At 40.1% G+C, this 15886-nt stretch overlaps 1 protein-coding gene and 1 long non-coding RNA gene across 3 annotated transcripts in view; one reads left to right on the forward strand and one right to left on the reverse strand.

Moving 5' to 3' along the window:
- pik3c2b (phosphatidylinositol-4-phosphate 3-kinase, catalytic subunit type 2 beta) overlaps positions 1-14918 on the forward strand; it is a 52456-nt gene extending 37538 nt beyond the window's left edge. The window contains exons 16-33 of one of the 2 annotated variants that reach the window (XM_027144246.2): positions 2295-2483; positions 2755-2848; positions 3061-3155; positions 4090-4270; positions 4415-4522; positions 4916-5008; positions 5095-5224; positions 5346-5482; positions 5743-5912; positions 6070-6226; positions 6384-6493; positions 8198-8399; positions 8493-8617; positions 9954-10071; positions 10651-10741; positions 11343-11449; positions 11563-11691; positions 12554-14918. In XM_027144246.2, the coding sequence (XP_027000047.1) occupies positions 2295-2483; positions 2755-2848; positions 3061-3155; positions 4090-4270; positions 4415-4522; positions 4916-5008; positions 5095-5224; positions 5346-5482; positions 5743-5912; positions 6070-6226; positions 6384-6493; positions 8198-8399; positions 8493-8617; positions 9954-10071; positions 10651-10741; positions 11343-11449; positions 11563-11691; positions 12554-12745 (2428 nt within the window). In that variant the 3' untranslated portion in view covers positions 12746-14918. The remainder of the gene's footprint in view (positions 1-2294; positions 2484-2754; positions 2849-3060; positions 3156-4089; positions 4271-4414; positions 4523-4915; positions 5009-5094; positions 5225-5345; positions 5483-5742; positions 5913-6069; positions 6227-6383; positions 6494-8197; positions 8400-8492; positions 8618-9953; positions 10072-10650; positions 10742-11342; positions 11450-11562; positions 11692-12553) is intronic. The other variant, XM_027144248.2, reaches the window with a different exon arrangement.
- Positions 1450-3644, reverse strand: LOC125140307. The gene is made up of 3 exons (XR_007139609.1): positions 3341-3644; positions 3082-3215; positions 1450-1488 (listed from the first exon to the last, which is right to left on the reverse strand). It is a non-coding gene; the product is annotated as an uncharacterized LOC125140307 (long non-coding RNA).
- Positions 14919-15886: the final 968 nt, after the last annotated feature.

Below are 15886 nucleotides of genomic sequence, written 5' to 3' on the forward strand. Positions count from 1 at the left end.
ATTTTGTCTTTACTTGTAGAGTTTGTGTGAGTCTGTACTCACTGTAGCCTGAGAGGAAAGGAACCTGATGGAACCAGACCTCCATTCTGGTGTTTGATGCTATGAGAACATTAACTGAAGCTTGTATCTGCAGGATTTTCTGCGTTGCATTGCTGCCACATGATTGGATGATTGTAGCGAACTGAATAAACGTCTAGGTGTACGGCTTCTGAAACAAAGTGCTCGGTGACGTATATGTATGTGTATCTGAAAGGAAGTTGGGAGGTGTTTCTGTAATTGTCTTTTCCTCTGTGAAGTGAGGTTAAAACCATGCATTTAGGACATGTCTGTTGCATAGCAGCGTTTGTCTGAAACTGGATCCTCACTGTAACGAAACAGATAAACAGATAAGATACCTTGGAATGTTTTTGCAGCTTTGCCGTGATTGTAAACGTGCATCTGCACCGTGCAACATCTTCTCATCGGGTATCGAAAGTAACAAAGGTCATCACACAAAGAAATGTTCTAGAAAATACTCGAGCTGCCTTTGTACTTCTGCTCAGCCCCAGCACAATAAAATGGACAGATTTCAAGAAAAGGTTTCTACATTTATACCACCCTCAATACTTCACACTGTAAACATGGCTCATTGGTGTTCCGCAGTAACTAATGATGGTTACGTATAGAGGACATTGCAGTCTATGAATGGACTGTGTTTTTATGGGCCGCAAGGAATTTTTAGCTCATGATGACTTGTCGTTGAGTTGTTTTCGGTTCCCACGGGACATCCTCTTGGAGAGATCATGTTTGTGTGGATGTGGATAGTGCATCGATTTATATAAATCATGAATCTGAAACTTTGGGTGTGTCATTTGTGTGTTTGCAGTTTCCAGTGAAATCTATTTTCATGTGTTTCATGTGTGTTTCATGTGTTTCAAGTTTTGTGTGTGTCAGAACTCAGTTGCACATTTTTTTTAGTTAATTTTTTTTGCAGGGATTTTTTTTCTTATTGCTGGCATATACCACACATACCCAGAAAATAGATTAAATATGGATTATAACTGAATAAATCGGAATTTTATAAGAGTCCTCATTGAGTCCTTTGCAAGTGAAAGTCCCTTTCATTTCCTTTTTTTTTCTCAGTTTCTTTCATTGTCAGCCTTTTTCTTTTCATTCTTTCTTCTGTTTATTTGCCTTTTTTTCTCAGTCTGTCTCTCTGCTACTTTCTTTGTTTTTATTTTTCCCCACGTTTTTTCTATTTTTATTTCATATCTGTTCGTCTTTGTCTATCTTTCTCACTAACTGTCTTTTTGTGTCTTTCTGTCTCTCTGTCTGTGAATCAGGAAAGGGATGAATGTGAATGGAAGCTAAGGTAGGAATCCCAGCAGGATTAGGACTAGACTCGGTACAGTAGAGTCTTAGGAGCTTGGGTGTGTGCAGAAAGCCAGTACATTACCAGGAAAGACTTGCCTTTGAAAAGATCTCATTTTAAGAAACAGGAAGATGATCCTGAAAGATAAAGAAGAACAGAATACACAGCTGTGACAGGAAAAAAAAAAAGCTGTCAGCTACTTGTGCTGAAAACAAATAACACACTCAGTACAGGAGGCATTAGTTTTGAGGGACTCTGAGAATGTGGAGTAAACCACAAGAAGACGACGATGATGATGAAGAAGAATAACACAGTATCACAGGAATATCATGAACAACATGAATCTTGTGAATCTTTGGGGTCAAATGTGAGTGTAGAGATCCAAAACAATGCTGCTAACAACGTGCTAAAGAACTCGCAGGCAAAGAAACGAGAGAGATCGCAGGTGGTTTCATTCATAAACTTTCAGTGCATCTGCAGTGTGTCCGTGTTTGACAGGACTTACTGCCTTATGTTCTAAAATCCTGTCAAATATCTTTTTTTTTTTTTTTACAAGTCACACAAGCCAGTTGTATGTCCTTGAACATCTCGCTTTTCTAGCATCTGATAAAACCATTAGATTGAAATGATTCTGCGCTCTGTCTCTCACACACAAACCTTGCTCTCGCTTCTATTTTTTCTTTCTTTCTGACAATATCCATCTTTTCCCTGTACTTTTTACTACTACTCTCGTCATCTTTACACCCACTCACTTCTCTGTCCTTGCTTGCTGTACTCTCTCTATCTCTCTGTCCCTCTCTCTCCCTCTCTCTATCTTTTTTATTTATTTATTTATTTATTTTTATTTAACAGTTGATGTATACTTCCAAAGTGGTAGAAGTTGACTGGTTGAGATTCAATAGAGTATACATTAACCTCTGCACTTCTGTCTGTGTTTTATCAGGTTGACTCCAGAGCACAAGCGTCTGCTTTGGGAAAAGCGTTACTTCTGCCATGCAGAGAGCAGCCATTTACCCATGATCCTCGCCAGCGCCCCCAGCTGGGAGTGGGCATGTCTGCCTGATATTTACGCCCTGCTGCGCCATTGGGCATGTACAGACCACCTGGATGCCCTGGGCCTGCTGCACGCCACGTACGATCTCCGTAGTTGCTTGTCTGTTCGTCTATCTGTTTGTCTGTCTATCTGCTTGCCTGTCTGTCTGCCTGCTTGTCTACCTGAACATCTGTCTGTCTAGTTATCTCTCGCTCTGTCCGTCAATCTTGTCCAGTGGAAAAAAGCATTTTAGTTTTTTTTCCATTAGAATGTGTAGACACTGTGCAGACCATTCAGCATGTTTCTGTTTTGTTGGATCAAGGCAGAAGTAAAACTTAGTGAAGTAAATCTGTTTAATGTGTATATTTAGGTTTCCAGATCAGGAGTGCAGGCGCACAGCTGTCCATTGGATGGACTCCATCTCCGACTCTGAGCTTCTGGACTTTCTCCCACAGCTGGTGCAGGTAGCATAGACTTTTTTCTCTCTCTCTCTTTTTTCTCTCTCATTCCCTCTCTCTCGCTCAACCTCCCTCTGTGTGTCTCTCTCTCTCTCTGTCTCTCTCTCTGTCTCTCTCTCTCCACATTAATGTGTTTTCCTAGTTCCATACATAATTATAATACAGCTGGTAATATGTAAATGTTTTACCAGTTTGATTTTTCCCCCTCCTGTAATCAGGCACTGAAGTATGAGTGTTACCTGGACAGTCCACTGGTGCGCTTCCTGTTACGCAGAGCCATTGGAGACATGCGTGTCGCTCACTGCCTTTTCTGGTCTGACCACTTTTTATGTTGCAAACAATACTGACATCTAGCATACTCTGAAATTTGAGACTTTAGACAGACACACACACACACACACACACACACACACACACACGCCCACCTATTAGAGTTTTATGGCCAGTCTCAGACAACAGAATGATAATTTCTAAACCCTACTGAAACAAAATGCATACTGGCTTGCTTTTAACTCAGTGCACATGATGCTGGCTGTAGAAATTCATAAGAATTCTGCTCAGTGTATGTTCTCAGTCAGCTGCAGCGCCATCTGCTGGAAAGATCCTTGGTTAAGATCTGAGGTATTTACATTGCATTGCTAGAGGTACATTGTATTGTGTACGAAAAGGTATACAGAGGTTGTGTATTGTATAAGTTGCTGTTCATGTGCATTGTATTACATTGTTATTCCCAGTAGATTTAAGAAAGTGTGTTCTTGCCTACCCAGAACTTTTTTATTTGGTTAGAGCATTTAACAATTAAAGTTTATCCCTAATGAGCAAGCTATAGGCGACGGGGGCATAGGAAAAACTCTCGCTGACAATAATAGGAAGAAACATTGAAAGGAACCAGACTCAAAAGGGAAGCCATATCATCTGTGACCTCAATGGGTGTAATTATAAATCATTTCCTTTTTCTGGGGACTGTGTACCATATGGACAAAATGTCACATGAAGTCTAATTGGATCCAACATGAGCATGAATGTGTATTTTGATCCAACAATGACTGCATCATTTCCAAAAAATGAATCTGAAAAAATTGTGTACAGAATATCATTAGTGCAGTTGTGTTGTGTATTGTGTTAGGCTGCTGAAGGCTATTGCAAGTGGTACAATATAGATTGTACTGTTTTGTGTAGTTTATTGTTGTATTGTGCTGAGTTGTGTATTGCAGATTAGCCTCATGATACTGAATTGTATTGTACAGGTTGCTGAAGGACACTCTGCAGGACTCCCTGTTCAGCGTACGCTATCAGCACCTTCTGGCCGCGTTGCTCTGCTGCTCAGGCCGAGGCCTCCGGGAAGAGTTCGATCGCCAGTGCTGGCTCATCAGCATACTGGCTAAAGTTGCACAGCGTGTCCGAGACTCCTCACCGTCATCCAGACAGGTCAGAACCACTTCCTTGTTTTTGTCCTGTTTGTTAAGCTATATCTCTCGTACTAGTCACTGAACCATGAGCAGCTGTAAAACTGTTTAATTTGCTTCCTCTGTAGTGGGATGGTAAGTGATGTTCCTGTGTGCTTCACTCTAGGCTCTTCTGAGAGAGGGACTGGATGAGGTCAAGCAATTCTTCTCCATTAACAGCAGCTGCCGCCTTCCCCTTAACCCTGGCCTGCTAGTCAAGGGCATTAACATACAGGTAGATTGTCCAATCACATCGTTTCTGGACTTCAGTCTTTAGTTTGATCCTGAAGCGTAACCATCATTTAGATAGAAGTTTCCATGATGGCAAATTTTGGCATAGAATGTGACAGGGAATGTAGTTAGGACGACATTCTGAAGTTATTTAATTAACTATTTCCTCCAGTCTCTCAACAACCAGTTCAAAATGGTGTGGTTATTGTGTCAGAACTGTGAACTGTATGCTACTGATAAACAAAGCAGTATGGTGTTTTGTGGCTTTGTCTCTCTGTTTTGTCAGTCGCTCCTTCAGGGCTCAATGGTAAACAATAAAACAGAATCTCTCTTTTTTTTTTTGGCCACCTACTCATGATTTTGCCCCCATTCTCCGTCTCTCCTTCATTTAATTTAGTCCTGCTCCTATTTCAACTCCAATGCCGTGCCACTCAAGCTCTCATTCCAGAACATGGACCCACTGGGAGACAATATTAACGTCATCTTTAAGGTGCTTTACACAATTGCAAAATCTGCTCTTTTTGATAAAGGTATGAGACTTGACTGAATGACTGAGTGATGTTCAAATCTGTTTAGTCAGGTGATGACCTGCGGCAGGACATGCTCACCCTGCAGGTCATCCGCATCATGAACAAAATCTGGATACAGGAGGGCTTGGATATGAGGATGGTCATCTTCCGCTGCTTTTCCACTGGCCGGAGTCGAGGTGGGTGTGAGAGATAAAGTCTTCGGCTTAAACAGGATAAAATCTGTACAATAAGTCGACTAATGCTAGGCTTTATTTGGATGTTTGTATGATCTGACCGCTTGTTATTCCTTTATCCCAGGCATGGTGGAGATGATCCCGAATGCCGAGACCTTGAGGAAGATCCAAGGAGAGCATGGGGTCACCGGCTCCTTCAAGGATCGCCCGCTGGCTGACTGGCTACAAAAACACAACCCCACAGAGGACGAGTATGAGAAAGTGAGGAACCTCGAATAGTTTAGTGTTTATAGCATTCAGCATTTGTGACTTCTGATGGCAAATGGTTTCACAAGAAATAAATTAAGGAGGTTTCATAGAAATGGGCTTAAATCCTTTTTTTATGTAAATATTTTTCCTGTCTGTTTTTGTTTTTCTATGTTCCCCTCTTTCCACACACAGTTATGGACAGTGTCAAATAATTTCAGTTAAATCTATTTAAGTATTAGCTTAATGACGCTGCATCATTATTTTTTCTGCAGGCGGTAGAGAACTTCATCTACTCCTGCGCAGGCTGCTGTGTGGCCACCTACATCCTGGGCATCTGTGACCGCCACAATGACAACATCATGCTGAAGAGCAGTGGCCACATGTTCCACATTGATTTTGGCAAATTCCTGGGTCACGCGCAGATGTTTGGCAACATCAAACGGTGAGACCAGGAACAAGGAGGGGAAAAAATTCTGTACACCATTTTACACAAAAACCATATTCATAGCCGTCAATAGAAATTTACTTTTCCCTCTGAGATAAAAAAACTGCTGTGTTATGTGATGTGTGTTTTCATGCTTTCCCTTTGTCTTGGTCAGGGACCGGGCTCCTTTTGTTTTTACGTCAGACATGGCTTACGTGATTAACGGAGGTGACAAGCCTTCGAGTCGCTTTCATGACTTTGTGGACTTATGTTGCGAGGCATACAACCTCATAAGGAAACATGCACATCTGTTCCTCAACCTGCTTGGCTTGGTGAGCTGAAAATCAAATAATCTGCGTTTAGCTCAGTTTGTGACCCTAATATTCTTTACATAACGTTGTTTGCGTTTTTGTAGTGTTCAGGCTTAACAACTTAAGCGTTTGTATTACCTACATTATTAAATCTGTTTGTGGTGTTGTGTGTGTACAGATGCTGTCCTGTGGCATTCCCGAGCTATCAGATCTAGAGGATTTAAAGTATGTTTATGATGCACTGAGACCACACGAGTCTGAGGCTGATGCCACTATGTACTTCACCAGGTTAGAAGATATTTTGTTTTTTTCTAACATACTTCCAGAGGGTCAGAAACCCTCTCAATAAATGTTATTAATCCAGCTCATGATCAATGACTACCTTTGTTCTTAATTCAAATGATTAAATTGGAGGATTAAAAAAAAAGAAAGTTGTGTGTGTATGATGTTGATGTGTTTGGGTCTTGTCCACTTGATATTGGGATAAGTGTGATGTCATACTATAAGCCTGTATAACTACATTACATTTTATCTAAGACATTGCCATCGTCCCTGTGTTGTTCAGTTGTCTACTGAACCGTATGCATAATAGTTGTTTGCTAATGTCTTAGAATGGTTACAACCAATTAAAAAGATCAGACATGAGGTTTTGCGGTGGCTTAGTGGTTAGCAAGTTTGCCTCAAAAACAAGAACAAGCGTTAGACAAAAGACAAAGCTTTTACTCAAAAAATACGTATTTAGGTGTCTTCAATAATGTCTCACCAAGGAAGATCCTGGAGTTTTTAATGAAGGAACTCGTATAGCTGCTCTTGTTGGTAGAACTGAAATTCTTTATGTACCTTAATCCTGCAAACAAACAAACTAGAGTGTTTGTCTCACACCACTAGGGAGGTCAATTCCCACCTCTACCTGTGTGTGGAGTTTGCATGTTCTTCCCATGCTTCAGGGTTTCCTCTGGGTACTGGCTTCCTCCCTCTGTCCAAACACCCCTAAGGCTGATTGGCATCTCTAAATTGTGTGTGAGTGTGTGTTATTGTGCTCTGCAATGTGTCGGCACCACAAGTCCTCCTGGGTACGTCTCCAGGTTCTCTGCAACCCTGTAGGATATAAGCACTAAAGATAATGGATGAATGGATATCAAACTTACTAGAATTACTGGCTAGATTAACTGCATTATCTTCCTTGTACTTGTAAATACATTTTGATGTTCAGAACAGAGATGTTATTAGGAGTTATTATTTTGGTCAAGATCTAACTACCCTCTGAAGTGGGATGGAAAAGCATCTATGTGTGTTATCTTCATAATATGAAGGTAACTGGTTAGGAATCATGACCATTTTGCCCACTGCTCTTGCTATAAAGAGAAAATAAAACTGGCATTAAGACATGAAGTGTAAGAATGTGAAGTCTTAATATCTTTACTTCGCAACACCAGTTTGATATTCAGCATCATATTTTGTCTTCATATCATGCAGCCTTAAGCTACATACACTGATTTTATTGCTGCACTTGATGTACTGTAAGGTCATGGATCGCATGCATTTCCTCACTGGTAGTCTCTGTACAGTGTCCACTTCATATTTGCATAAAGTTCAACGTTCCTCATATACAAAGATCGATGTCGTTCATGTTGCCAGAAATTGTCAGCTCTCATTTAAAATAATTGATCACTGCTTGCTTTGTTGCTGCGCGTGGGCATGTAGCATAACGCTGAACGCTCCTCCACTAATAATGAGTATAAGATTGTCATGCATGCAGTGCTGCTTTCATTCTGTGACAGCCTGTTATTAACTCTGTGAAATGCTATGCAAATATGCAGTCTATCCAGACAGCAGCTTCTAGAATGAGCCCAAAGGCTGTAATCCACACTAAAACTGTGGAGACACACTGAAAATTGTAGTATATCATATAATGTGTTCTGGTTCTAGGTTACACTTGAAGTCAAAATGTACTTCCTTGAATCTAGTGAACAATTTTTCTCATCTTGCCAGGTTGATCGAGTCCAGTCTGGGCAGCGTGGCCACAAAACTCAACTTTTTCATCCACAACCTTGCCCAGATGAAGTTCGCCTCGTCCGAGGAGCGTCCTGTTCTATCCTTTGCGCCGCGAGTCTACACGCTGAAAAGTGACGGCCTCATTCGCAGTCTGTTTGTGTGCCGCCACATCAAAACCTACAGCCCCAACAAGGGTTATGTATGTCCCTCATGAACCACACACACTCATAGTGCTACTTTTTTTTAGTAAATAATACCTTTTCATAATATGAGATCCCTCACTCTGGTTTAGACATATGTGGTGAAAGTGGAGCGTGAGGGCCAGCAGGGGGCGACATTGGTTCAGAGGAGTTTTGAAGAGTTCCATGAGCTACACAGCAAACTACGCCTCATCTTCCCTTCATCCAAGCTACCCAGGTACACTAATTCTCGCAACAGACTCATGTAACAACTTCTTTTAGCTTTAACCACAGCTTCGCCACAAATACCTCAAAACATGACAAGACAAGTGGCAGTTTCTTTCTTTTGCTCATTGTATTTTTATGGTGTATGAACACTAATTAAAAAGAAGTCTTTACTCAGCGGCAGAATTAGATGTATAGCTTCTTTACTACTAGAAGACACAGAAGCGTTACTATCAAGCATCTACATGCATATACTCAGTAAAGGTTCCAGTCTAATTCCGAACCAGTGGTTTCAGTAGCATGGCTTTTGGTACTTGCTGTAGATTGGTGTCAGGCGGAACGAGTGATACCGTAGATGCAGATCGGTGCAGGACATGTATTGGTTTCCTGGAGACCTAATAAACAGGCTACAATTCTAACAAGCTAATTAGTATTGTGTGCACTAATACAAAATATTATTGGAAAATATTTCATTATTAAATGTTATGAAGTGGTGAAATTACCTAGCTGTAGTCAGTAATAAACACGTCTTATGATAAAGCAGGTCTTATTTTTGTGCTCTTGTCTATGAGCTCTGGTGTTTTTGTACTGCACCAAATAAACAAATATTGTTTCATTTTCATTTAACTAGTGCGTGAAGGTGAGCTATGTTTTGGTTTCACATTCACTATACAGTGTACAAGAAGATCTGTTTTTGAAAAGATCGCTTAGCATTCACACATGCTAATGAATTAGTCTAACGAGTCTGTGAAGAGACACACCCTACAGCATAATGTGGTGAAATGTCTGAACCTTTTAACAAACAAACCATATCAAATGGCAGGGTTTGTTTAATGTTAGTCAGTAGGGAGTTTAGTAGATTATGAGCTTTTGTAATAGGATTTTTCTTTGGTTAAGAGTTGATTTGTATAGTGCTCTAACATCTATCACAAACGAGCAAGCCTGAGGCGACGGAGGTGAGGAAAAAACTGTATCTGATCTGTATATTTATTTTCCAACAAGTGACTGAAATTGATCAAATCCAACAACCACAATCATTTCAATCGATCATTTTGTGCCTAGACAAAGGAACGGCAGTATTTTGAGCACTTCCTACTTGTCATACTGTAATTATCGTCCCTGTCCCACTTCCTGCTGTCTATTAATATGACCTAGGATTAGAAGTCCAGTTACAGTTTGTTTTTTTTATCCTGTTTGATTGTCAGAACGTATAAAGAAGCAAACTCTATGACTACTCCTCTGTGTGTGTAATCGTTAATGCTTTAGCAGTGTTCCTGGCACTAGTACTACCTCCTCTACTGTTATACACAAACTTGTGTTACAGTAGCTCTTTCCGTCTCTTACTTCAGCTTCCCCAGCCGTTTTGTGATTGGCCGTTCTCGCGGAGAAGCCATGGCTGACCGGAGGAAAGACGAGCTGAACGCATACGTGTGGCATCTGATCCACTCAGCTGCCGAGGTTGCTCAGGTACCTTCCACCTGTTATTCCTGTTATTTCCAGCACATAATGCATTTCTCGGAAGGACAGGGAAAACACTAATGAAACACAGGCTTGTTTTTGCCCACATGCAGTCACACACAACAGTTTATATTATGCTGTTTGTTGTGTTTAAACCTGGTCAAATATAGTGTCCACCTTTTTCCCAAACCTAGCCTTAAAATAATAAGTGTGAACACATCTATAAATTAGGATCAGATTCATCCCTCATTCTCACACACCAGGGATTCCTCACTTGGCTGTTATAAAGTTCAGAACTTATCTGTGTGCTTGTGTTCAGTTTGACAGCTTCATTTCCTGGAAATCAGCCACAGGATTCTGAGAAAGTTAAAAAAAAAGACTTGTGCCTTAGATAGACAGTTTTTGTGCCCCACCTAGTGAGCAGCTGAGCAGAGCAGATCGCACTTCCGCCACTGCTTCTTCTTTAGGGACCGTCTGAAAAGTATGACGCTCAACTTCACATGTAAATTTATTTAGGACACACGTTTGACATCCAGCAGTGTGCCTGGTTGGCCTGTTGATTCTTAGTTTCTGTCTTCCGTTTTGCAGTGTGACCTGGTCTACACCTTCTTCCACCCGTTACAGAGAGACGAGCGGCCAGTAGGAACAGCTGTAAACACACTGGGTAACAAACCATCAGGTGAATGTTCTTCCATGCACACAGTGTTTCTTTTTAGAAGCGATGGTTGAGAAATGAAGGTGATTCATTTAGCATGTGGGCATGACCTACATTAGGGTTAATGTGCATCCACCGTCATCATGTGACTCAAGAGACCAACGTCCAGAACAACTCTAACGGCGTGGTAGACCCTTATCAGTATTTTGCAACAAGCTTAAAATCAAGCAGAAGACTTTAGGAATTTGTAACAATGCAGAGTGAGTCAGGTCTATAAAGCACTTTGGCTCCTTATTCTCCAGAAATTCAATAAAGCTTGTTAAACATTAATGGGGACAGCAAACTGGTCAGAGGTGAACACTATACACACACATGGCTGGCTCCACGACTCTTAAGATTTAATTAATGTGAGCTTCTTTCCTCATTTAAAAACATGATTATCAAGTCTTAGTGGCAGATGAAGATTATTCAGCGTAAATAACAAATCATCAACATTTGCTTTTCTCCTGCAGGAATTCCTACAGTGCTATGTAATACATTAATAAAATTCCACAAAACAGGTTTTGTAGACACGTGTGTGCACACACCCACACTCACTGATAAACACATTCTCCTGCCATTACAGATGGTTCTTGGACTCCTGTGCCAGGTAAAGTGGCTGGTGAAGTAAAATTGTCCATTTCCTACAAGAGCGACAAGCTTTTCATTATGGTGATGCACATACGAGGCCTGGTGAGTCTTTTGCCTAAGCGTGGTGTGTTTGTTGGTGTGTTTTGTTGGTGTGTTTGTTATATTATTGCTTTAAAAGAAGAAATGTAACAAAGCAATTCTATATTTTTCAAAAGCAGCCCTTGCAGGACGGCACTGATCCAGATCCATACGTCAAACTGTACCTGCTCCCTGATCCCCAGAAAACAAGCAAGAGGAAGACGAAGGCAGCTCGCCGCACCTGTAACCCCACATATAACGAAATGGTAAACAGTTCACAAGAAAAAAACGTCACATGAGAAGCATGTTATGCTTCCTTTGAAATGAAATGTGCATTTGAAGCATGATTAAAATAAAAAAAGTTTCCAAACTATATATATATATATATATATATTACATGGACAACATTGTTGGTACCCTTCCATTAAAGTAAGATAATCCCACAATGGTCACTGAAATAACTTAAAACTGAAAAAAGAAATAAATAAAAATACTGAAAATTGACTAATGAAAATCAGACATTGCTTTTCAATTTTGGTCAACAGAAGCATATATATATATAAAAACTAGCCTGAACAAAAGAGAGGGTGTGTGTTTTTTTTGTTTGTTTGTTTTTTAAACCCTCATTTCCCCCAATTATGCCACTTCTCCTCCATCACATGATAGCTGACATTGAGTGTTGCGACTCGTGCTTTCTCTGAGACAATGCTGGTCATGTTGCGTCACATTACAGCTACCCGAAAGCAGTGACTTCCTTCACGTACACACTTTAGTGTTGATGACTCATTATTGTACACATAAATAATTCCTTATTCACAGTCTTACACATGTGGATGCCGCTTCTCTGCTGCAGGTTTTCAGTCGAGTTCTGGAGAATCTGAAAAAACATTATTTTGACAGTCATTAGGGTTTTGAAGCATCTGTTTATGGCCAGGTCTTAACCTCCTGTTAGAAAAAGACACTTTTGGTGTCAAATACCTGAAACTGTGATGATAATTACTAAAAACGGATGACATTTTGTTTGCCATACTTTTAAAGGGTGCCAATACTTATGAAGCTGAATGTATAATATAGTCAGATTGTTAAAGCATGATGTCTGATGGTTGCTTGTGTTTTCTCACCCTGTAGTTGGTGTATGATAAGATACCACGTGGAGACCTGAGCCAGAGGTCAATCCATCTTCGAGTTCTAGGCGACGGGGCATTCTGGGAAAACACGCTGCTGGGTGAAGCCTTCATTCCCTTAAAGAATCTAACACCAGGACAGCACTGGGTGGACTGGCACCAGCTGAGCACAGGCAGCTCCGATGGCAGCCGCTGACAGAAACACACAGTTGCAGAGACGGACACTGCTCGCTGCATTCTGATCAGCGGGTCTGATTCGGCATATCCCTGTAAAGGGAAGTGACTCCTGATACCTGTTGAGGAGTATGGAGGAGTGTCTCTCGTTGCATTGGGGTCTGAGTAGAAGGATGTATTTCCCCACACTGGGGGTGTTTGTAGCTGATACTTCTGCCCTGGAGACGTGTAGACTCTGTGACGGATAGCCACTACATGTTCTAGTTGTGTTGGGGTTCTTTTTCACCCTCTACACAGATTGTTTCTTGAGATATAAAGGCCCAGGTTTAGAAAACATTGTCCAGTTTCCTGTTGAGAGAGGAAGTGAAATGTTAACTTATTTCATTTTAAGATGTTCTTTTATTTTGGCTCGATTTTGGAGCTAGCCTTTGTTATGATATTTGTGTCTCTGTGATGTAGAATATTGCAGATTTTACCTAGTAAGTTAAAAAAAAAAAAAAGGATATAGGGAGTAAAATTTTAAAATGATTTAACTTCTCATTGTTGGTGGCAGGGATCTAGCATATCTTGAAAAACTAAAACACTTGAGATTCTGTGGCATTGCAAATGTGTGTGTAGTCAGGAAAAAGTCTAATTCAGCCCATTTGTCCAACCTCTGTAGCTGTATAACAGACTTTTGTTTATTTTTCTTTTCTTTTCTCTTATTTTTTAACAAGCACCAGGCTTTGAATAGATCCAAAATATAGCCCTATATAGAGAATAGCCCTGAGCTTTCTGTAAAAAAAAAAATCTAGTGGGATTCATGTAGGTTGGTGCAGATAGTTTACACTTCACACTGTATCACAAACAATCCAGTGACTTTAACATGCCTTCTCATGTATAAGCAAGAAAGTGGCTTAAAATGGATCTTTGTTAATAGACACTGTTACTGAACCTAAGGGGGATATAGGATAGATGCCATGGGTGATGTGTACAACGATCCAGTTTGATATTCAACAAAAAGAAAATTACATTCTTTATTTGTGCAATGATTTTCCACCATCTACAGTGATTATAAAACATGCTGGATTTCCAGAATGGGTGAATTCTAGACCTTTTTTTGTTTGTTTGTTTGTTTCTCGTGTATCTATATACCAATTAAACCCTTAGCTTTCAATATGCACTACATTGTTTTAATCACATTGGCACTTTATAGACCACGAATGTGTGCTTTGACCTTGATATACTTCCAATATATCACCTGGCCCGATAGCACACAAGCCAATATAGCTTATTTACAGGTGCTCTTAGCTTGCCTTGAAATGAAGTGGGAAGGTTGAAACATGACGACAGGAGCCCAAGCAGGCGCTTTAATTTTTTATTTTTTTTTTTCACTTATTTTCCTTCAGTGTATTATCTCAAGCTTGCACCAGTCTCTCCAGTGAGAATGTGTAGTTGAATGATTTGTGTGCATGCTGTGAAATTTGCTACTGGATAAATGTTGCACTTTTGGTCTTGTTTGCTATTAAGTATTTTATGCTTACGTTTTTTGGGATCAGTCCGTTTCAGGAAATATTTTATTTATTTGAAGAAAGGGAAGCGAAGATAAACCTGAACACATTAGTATTGTTCATATTCATTCCCTATTCTGTTGAAATTGTTGGAAAGTCACCTCTTGTTTGGAAGTAAATCTAAGTTTTAAGCTTTAAAATCTGTTTTGTGGTGTTTTTCTTTCCAGCAATGGATGCATGCAAATGATCTTGCAAATGAACCTGTGGCAAAGGTTGTCTTCTTTGTTCCTCTTGTAAAACCTTTATACATACTTTCCCTTTCTGTTTCTTTCCCTTGCTTTGGAACGCAAGCTTGATTTGTCCACTGTGATCGTTAACCACCGTCCTAAATAACCACTCTCCTGTCCACCCCCGAGACACCAGCTGTCTTGCTCATGCTGTCGTGTCTAATTTAACGTTGAAAACTTATTTTGGAACTAGCAAAATTGTCCTGAGTGTTAGTATTATTACTGGGGAGTTGTGTGCCCTTGGAAGAGAGACTGTTTGGAGACTCAGACTTGCTATGATCATGCAGGACTTCAGCAAACCCAAATAAGTTCACTTATATGACCACAGGCCATTTGTACAAGAGAAAATAGGAAAGAATGTATGTTCAAAATGATATGGTGTAGTGTTGTACATTATTAAATATATTATTTGTCTGTGCTTTATAGTTTTGTCATACTGTTTTGATTTTCTGTTATAGCTGTTTCTTTTAGCCTATGATTTTTTTTATATATATATAATTTGCACTAAGTAATAAAATGAACTTGAATTGAAAATGAAAAAAAAAAACAAACTTGTGAATTCTCATCTGTTTGTAATGCTAACAGTGCAGTTCTGTATGTGCAGTAGTAACTGATGCGTGTCAAAGATGATCAGGTTTCATTCGTGTCCTCGTTTAGCCTGTCAAATCTTTAACACAGGACATTTTCTCTAAATCAGCCAATCATGTAATGGTGATGAGAAACATGCATACATGAAACATGACCATATACAGGTCAAGAGCATCAGTTGGCTTGTTTTTTCCTGCCAGATGGACTGGTTCGAGTTATTTAGTATAGTATAGTGTTATTTATGTCTGTACTTTTGAGAGTCACAAACACCTGGAACCAAATTCCTTGTGTGTCAACAGACTTGGCCAATAAATCTGAATCTGATTCTGATTCTAATTTAGAAACTGCCGACCTCACATAGCTGTCTTCAGAGCATACACAGAATCATGTGACCAAAAACTCCACAGTAAGCAGCGGTTCTGTGGGTGGAAATGCCGTTGTTGTTGAGAGGTTAGAGGAACATCGTTGGCCTGAATCGAGCCGACAGGAAGTAACCCATTGACCACTCCTTAAAACCATTGTGAGCTCTCGTGCTACAGAGATCACATTTTCCCCCATTCTAATGTTTGATGTGAACATTAAGTTAAGCTGTTGTCCTGTCTATGTGATTTCATGCACTGAAAAGTCTTTCACCCGGCTCATTCCCAGCTTTCCTTAACATCCCGCCGTGTTCAGAGTTACATCAGGCATGTGTGTTTTCACCTGTCATGCTCACTGTGTAAGCAGTGTTTATTGCTGCATTGATTATAGTCATTAATGTTATCTCTGCCTTGGGAGGAGTAATGATGAATGACAAAG

Source organism: Tachysurus fulvidraco, chromosome 2 (genome assembly GCF_022655615.1).
Source record: "Tachysurus fulvidraco isolate hzauxx_2018 chromosome 2, HZAU_PFXX_2.0, whole genome shotgun sequence".
In the NCBI taxonomy this organism is placed as follows: domain Eukaryota; kingdom Metazoa; phylum Chordata; class Actinopteri; order Siluriformes; family Bagridae; genus Tachysurus; species Tachysurus fulvidraco.